General features: G+C 34.0%; 1 protein-coding gene across 2 annotated transcripts in view; it reads left to right on the forward strand.

The window, feature by feature from the left end:
• Positions 1 to 7,484, forward strand: part of LOC122266188 (cytoplasmic aconitate hydratase) — a 53,014-nt gene extending 45,530 nt beyond the window's left edge. For both annotated transcript variants that reach the window (XM_086537091.1, XM_043035804.2), the window contains 9 exons: positions 2,211 to 2,370; positions 2,530 to 2,750; positions 2,948 to 3,104; positions 3,270 to 3,505; positions 3,621 to 3,757; positions 4,281 to 4,428; positions 4,759 to 4,881; positions 5,071 to 5,256; positions 5,926 to 7,484. In XM_086537091.1, coding sequence (XP_086393217.1) covers positions 2,211 to 2,370; positions 2,530 to 2,750; positions 2,948 to 3,104; positions 3,270 to 3,505; positions 3,621 to 3,757; positions 4,281 to 4,428; positions 4,759 to 4,881; positions 5,071 to 5,256; positions 5,926 to 6,039 — 1,482 coding nt within the window. In that variant the 3' untranslated portion in view covers positions 6,040 to 7,484. The remainder of the gene's footprint in view (positions 1 to 2,210; positions 2,371 to 2,529; positions 2,751 to 2,947; positions 3,105 to 3,269; positions 3,506 to 3,620; positions 3,758 to 4,280; positions 4,429 to 4,758; positions 4,882 to 5,070; positions 5,257 to 5,925) is intronic.
• The last annotated feature ends 16 nt before the right edge of the window (positions 7,485 to 7,500 follow it).

The following is a 7,500-nucleotide window of genomic DNA, read 5'->3' on the forward strand; positions in this document are numbered from 1 at the left end:
CGGAAACCAATCTTCGTCAACCTTAGAAGATTTGTCCACTCCTGATAACTGCCAGGAAAGAAACGGAAATACACCACGGAAATAATGCAACAAATTTTATTAGACTCCTGTAGTGGAAACTGCATTGTGGTGGAACGTCTCCAGTGAAGCTGTACAAGAGATACTGATGTTTTTTTGTTTTTTTTTTCTCAAGTAGTAGGCCTTGACAGCAGATTGATTCCTTCAGATACTACCATATTCCACAAGAAAAGGGATTGGTAAAAGAGTTGACACTCTAGCTTCATTGAAGAAAAATAGAATATGAACAAAAACAATATGTCATAACCTCAGGGAATTAACAGAAGTGATTGATTTTTTTTTAGGATATAAAGGATGAGGTCCATTTTAAGTGGCCAATTGACTTTAATGCTATTGACGGGTAACCATTCATGAACTACTGGACAGACAAGCAAAATTATTTTGTCTTGAGTCCTTAAAAGAATTTAAAAAACATGACATTGCCTAGGATATTTGTGCCAGTTAGTGTTAGGTGGTTAGGTTATATGTGTTCATCATTGCATGTTTGTATCACTTGATGTTGTACTTGATAAATTATAAAGTATTGAAAATGCTGATTTGCCATCCCAGACAAAAGTTGGCTTGAAAGACAATCTTATTAGATGCTTGAGGACATTGCAAAAGAACCCTACTGTTATCAAAGGTATCTTCGAGTTCTCCAAAATCCATTTCTTTTGCTGGCGAAAAGCTGTCATTAGCACCGGGCCGACAATATTTCAGTCAGCATTTGGGGCATCTCAAATGTGTTCAGAAGTAGGGATCAGATTAGGGTTTGACAAATCCTACTTTGCATCCACCAGTAGATATCTGCATAACACAGATGTTATTTTCATGCCACTCTCTCACGATGCTGACTGCATGCATGAGGTATTTGGTATGTTGAAAATGGGATTGGAAAAAGCTGGATATACAAACCAGCCAAACTGAAAGATCGAATTTGGTACAATTTTTCCAATGAGAAGTTATGCAACCTCAGCACAGACAATTTTGTGAATGTCCCAGGTTTTTCGGAAAGAGTGTTTAGTTCCCCTTTGTTCATATACGGGAAGATATGAATAAGATATGCTAATTCCCGGCCATAATCAGCATTGTGAAAGACTGATTGGAGACATGAAGCGGTCCTGGGACATCAATACCCTTGTCTCTATATCAAATATACGGTAATTGCGGAAGAGATTGAAAGGAAATGTGGATAGGGTAATATAATATATGTGAGAAGTTGTTGCATGTTATAGATATTGCCAATAAAAGATACGTTTCTAATTTGTAATATACTTTCACAATATGTTATATTATGCTTAATTATAGAAAAAATACTCTTAAAAGTTAAAATTATACTATACACGATTGAATAAATCAACATAATTTGAATACATCGTTAAGTAATTACTGCTAAAATGACGAAGAAAATATAGAAAACGGGTAATTTCACCCCAGACTAAACTAATTATTTAATCGTATTTTTAGTATCTTTGAGTAAAAAGTGCAATAGGTAAATATTGATAAAAACAAATAAAAATGGTATCACTAGTCAAGAAAAAATAAATGGAGCCTACTTCTGAACAGTCTCCGTGAATTTGAAGGATTTTTCAAAAATCACCAATTATTGAAATACCCTAATGCACATGTACATGTACATGTACAAATACATATATATACATATATATACATATATTTACATATATATATATATATATATATATATATATATATATATATTTATATATATATGTGTTTGTGTGTGTGTGTATATGTATATGTATATATATGTATATATATATATATATATGTATATATATATATATATATATATATATATATATATATATATATATATATATATATATATATATATATATATACATATACATATATATACACATATATATACACATATATATACATACATACTCACACACACACACACATTTCTTCATATCAATATAATTATCTGTTGTAGGAAGGCTGTTTATCTCAGTAGAGAAGCAGCCATCCCTTGGATCTGTTATTACTGATAGCATTCGCATGTCAAAATAAAATTTAAAAATTATGTATAACTACATAGTTATATATGCCAAATTATAGGTTGAATGAATGATGATTACAGTGCTGCTTATGGTACACCTTCTAAATTTGTGACATTTTTCTTTTAGATTGGTTTCAAGGGTTTTGGAATTCCTGCCGACCAGCATGAGAAGACCGTACCATTTGTGTATGAAGGAAAGGAGTACACTCTGAGGCATGGATCAGTGGTCATTTCAGCTATTACTTCATGCACCAACACTAGTAATCCATCTGTGATGCTGGGAGCAGGTTTGTATACTTTGTTTGAGACCCGTCATGGCTGTTGCTAGTTTGGAAATAAGAAAGATTGTGACTTGGCCTTTTACTTTGTTTAATCTAATCCTTTCACTGCCTTCTATTTCCTTCTTTACATTAGAGGTGCTGATAATATTACATTACTTTTGACAGGCCTGTTAGCAAAGAATGCGGTTGAGGCAGGATTGAGCGTAGTCCCATACATCAAAACATCCCTGTCGCCTGGGTCAGGTGTAGTCACTCACTACTTGCAGCATTCAGGAGTTACACCTTATTTGCAGAAGTTGGGCTTTGACATTGTAGGCTATGGTTGCATGACTTGTATTGGCAACTCTGGTCCTATTCCTGAACCCATTGTAGAGGCCATTGAAAAGGTTTGTCCATACAGGTTGTTTGAAAATTAGGGTAATATACAAATGTGTGTGAAAAATTATATTAGTGATTTTGCAGGTTTCTGAAACTGTGAAATATACATGGAATACAAACAATTTATAAAAGTAGATAATTAACTGAAAGAGGAGAGAGGTAGGAGGAATTGACAAAATATATGTATAATTACTTTTTTCAACAGAATGACCTGGTTTGTTGTGGAGTTCTTTCTGGCAACCGTAACTTTGAGGGTCGCATCCACCCAAATACCCGAGCCAATTACCTAGCATCACCCCTCCTGGTTATTGCCTATGCCCTTGCAGGACGGGTTGACATTGACTTTGAAAAGGAGCCTCTTGGTAAGTGTTATTTTGCAATATTGAAAATGTTCAATTTTATCTCACTCCTTTTGACAAGGTACCATTTGATTTTCTATTTTTAGTGATTTTAATATAGGATATAGGTCTTATTTCATGACTATTTTCATTAGATATTTTCCTTAAATATTTTCCTTATTTTCATAGGTCATAATGATGCTGGAGAGGCAGTGTTCCTTCGTGACATTTGGCCATCAAGAGAAACCATTCAGGCAGTGGAGCAAGAACATGTAGTGCCCGCCATGTTTAAGGATGTTTATGCACGCATTACAACTGGCAATGAACGATGGAATAAGTTGGAAGCTCCACAGGGTAAATTATACCCATGGGATTCAAACTCAACATACATCAAGAGCCCACCATTCTTTGAAGGAATGACCAAGGTGATAGTTTGTATCCATTTATTTTTCATCATTATATTCATCTTTTCTATTAATATATTTAAGATCAGCTGTTTTAGATTTTTGATATAAACCTTTTGTTTTGTTTCTTTTCTAGGATGTGCCATCTGTGTCTGGCATAAGAGATGCTTATGTATTGCTCAATTTGGGTGACTCTGTTACCACAGACCACATTTCACCAGCTGGGTCAATTGCTCGAAACTCCCCTGCAGCACGTTTTCTTGCAGCAAGAGGGTGAGTGGGAAAAAAGTTATCTACTGTCTTTATAAACAAACTCATTATAGAGCTACCAACATGTTATAGTATTAAATAGCATAAAAGGATTGGACAAGCAACTAAACAGTCCACAAGAATACATTATTATAGGGTTTAAACTGAGATATGTATTGCTGTGTAACCCATATAACCTTCGTATGATTGCTATAATAACACCAAAACAGGAAATGCTAGTATATTTGAGAAGAACATAAAGTATTGTACAGCACACAGCAAGAGATGAATGACTAAACTGCAAGCTTGCAGGTCCTATGTCAAAGAAAGAGAGAGAGTGTGTGTGCGTGTGTGTGTGTGTGCGTGTGCGTGTGCGTGTGCGCGCGCGCAACTGTGCATGCCTTATCCCAGTGCAAAATCAACAGAAGAAGTTGATATATAGATTTAGTTGTTTGGGTATCAGCCATGAAAGTAGTAGTAGTATTCTATAAGTAAATCTGTCATCATTGATATTATTTTATCAACCTTCTTCATTTACCAATTTTAGTCTTACACCTCGTGAGTTCAATTCCTATGGATCCCGCCGTGGAAATGATGCTGTAATGGCTCGTGGAACATTTGCCAACATCCGACTCGTTAACAAGTTCATTGGAAAAGCTGGCCCTAGAACCATTCATATTCCGTCTGGAGAGGAGGTGAGTTTTTAATTATCTAGTTATTGTTGATTTGAAAAGTAGAGAGAACTTGAAGAATAATGTGATTTTTTAGGAACATGGTTTTTGCACATGATTTTATTCTCTTGGATTGATGATTTGTACACTTATATTTATAAGTGTTACACTCACATTAAGATTATTTGTTGAAGAAAATTGACTATAGTAAATATGCTGAAAGAAGTTTCCTGTATCTTTTCAGAATCTAAGTAAAGTTTATTATTAGCAGTTTTCTAAATACTACTATTTATCTCATTGTTTAAAATGTTCCCATATAGTGTATATTGACTGTTAAGTTAAATGACATTGCAGTTGGATGTGTTTGACGCCAGTGAGCGTTACAAGGAGGAGGGGCGACCTGTGATCATCTTGGCAGGAAAGGAGTATGGCTCAGGATCTTCAAGGGATTGGGCAGCTAAAGGACCATTCCTTCTGGTAAGTGGCTTATTTTAGGCTAAGGTGAAAGTTCTGGTAATACAGAGACTGCTGTCCTTTTCTGTTCTAATTTAGAAAATTCCTTTGATTATGGTAAATTTCTACAATACATTTGGTGTGTTCATGAAATAAATACCTGCAAAGCCTTGCTATTTACTAGGAATATGACTTTTTCTTTTCTATTCTTAGGGTGTTCGAGCTGTGATAGCTGAGTCGTATGAACGTATTCACCGCAGCAACCTTGTTGGTATGGGTATTATTCCCATGCAATACATGGAAGGACAGAATGCCTCAACACTCGGTCTGACAGGAAAAGAAACATTTACCATTACCTTGCCTGAAGAATTGACAACTGGAATGATTGTCACTGTGCAGGTAAATTTAATTTATATACTGTACATCAGTGATTCCCAACCGGGGTTCCGCCGACCATCACCAGGGGTTCCGCGAGAAACCGTAAAATAATTATGTGCTATTACAATATGACAGTGATCTTAATTCATAATTCGTAACTCCTACTCAACAACATGTCACAAACAGTCTCCAGACACCAACATACTCGTACGTGTCAGTCAGTACAATGTATATACTAGTAATGAGAGCAAATGCTATGCATAGAATTAATACTATATATAGGGGTTCCTTGGAATATGAAAAATTATTACAGGGGTTCCTCCAAGGTGTAAAGGTTGGGAATCACTGCTGTACATACATGGATTTTCTTGATCTTCTTTGATAATTTAGATAGCTAATTTTATACCTCCTAATTCTACATATCATTCCTCAATAAGATTTATAGATTATATATATATATATATATATATATATCAATAAAAATTAGTTAAGAGATATAGATATAGTTATTCATAGTTGTGGCTCCTCAGATATAATTTTTTTTTTATCTAGATATAAACACTTAAATTAATATTCAGACATATATGAATTATGACCACATACATACAATTACTCACAAAGATGCAAAAATATGATTGCAAAGAAACTGGATAAGGAAAAATACAAATAAACATGTTTTTCTTACAACAGGTAAACGGTGGCAGCTCCTTTGATGCACTGGTGCGCTTTGACACTGAAGTGGAGCTGGCTTACTTCCAGCACGGAGGTATCCTTAACTACATGATCCGTAAGATGAGCCAGTAAAGTTCAGTCACAGGTGTGGAAGAATGAATACACCAATTGTTTGTGGTAATGGGAGTAAATAAAGTTTTGTTGAATATGTTAGCAGATATGGTTCTGATACAAGCTGAATTAAATGCATTCTTTGATGTAATGCTGGTGTTTATTGTGATAAGTGATACATATTACAAGTGATATGGACAGTGATGACGATGATGATGATTTTAATTTATATTTGGGTCTATGATTGTACAAGAAGTTTATCACCTCAAAGGATATGAGTATTAATCATTCTTTATCCTTCTGATTTTATCTGGAAATTGATTTAAGTTTTAAAGTATAGCATTTATCTTACTGGATTTCATTTCATAACTGAAATGGCAAACCAAACAACAAAACAGTTATCTGGCTGTGAGGATGCTGATCTTTGCAGTCAAACTACATAAAGCTCTTTTTTTCTCTCGATCTCTTTTGTATCACCTCTAGTTCAAGGCTTCCAACTGGTCCTCAGGGAATTTCAAGATAGCATAGATGATAATGGGCCAGGGCCACACAATGCTGATAACACTCAAAATAGTTTTCATTAGTACAAATGCTGTTCAGGTTTATTTCCTGGAATGAAGTTTTTTGTCATGGATTACTAAATATCAAAAGATTATTGTGCATATTTGTTGTGATTTGCAAAACTTGTCATCGTCATTACTGCATATTTGCCTCATCAGAGCTTTTAACCTGCAATTAAAATCTACTCGACATGTTCAATTAATGTCTTACAATAATTTCTTTCAAGGATTTTCTGGATAAGCTATCAGCACAATTTTTGTTTTTCATTATTTTTTTTTTCCATTTTTGTCATATGTAATTTCAATTTTACAAGTCTGTTTCATTAAATATATTTTTGCTATGTATTCCATGATTACTTATTAATTTGTATCATATTTTCCTATACTGGACTTTGAAATGTATCTAATAATATATATATATATACACATATTTTTAAAATTTGTGACTGCATAATTTTCAGATGTTCTGTAACATTCTGATATTCAGTGACAAGTATGCATTCCAGTATTGTGTGAGTGAAGGGCATGTGTGCTGTAAAGTTCAGCAATGTAATATTGTAAAAATCTTGCAGCTGTGATGCTGCCAAAACACTTGTGCTATAAAAGAACAGTTGTCACAGTTCCATGCAGTGTTGTATTATTAGAATTGCATCGCAGTCTTTGATATCTGTAAAATTTGAAATGTAATAGCAATTATTTAAACCATATTTTAAAAGAGAAAGTATTGATAGTGAAGTATTAAATAAGAAAAGAGTGCATTGCTTTTGGAGAAAAAATGTATAATTGTTGGGTAATATGGAGTTATATATGTACATGTGAATGTCCCTGTGATGTAGATATGCAATATTTAATTGTTATCTAGAACTTGTGGGTTTGTAGAGGAGCTCAAATAAAGAATGATACTTAGGCTTTCTTTTTTTCC

The sequence above is a fragment of the Penaeus japonicus genome, unplaced genomic scaffold (assembly GCF_977035675.1).
Source record: "Penaeus japonicus unplaced genomic scaffold, GWHDUDI00000001_assembly GWHDUDI00000005, whole genome shotgun sequence".
Taxonomy (NCBI): domain Eukaryota; kingdom Metazoa; phylum Arthropoda; class Malacostraca; order Decapoda; family Penaeidae; genus Penaeus; species Penaeus japonicus.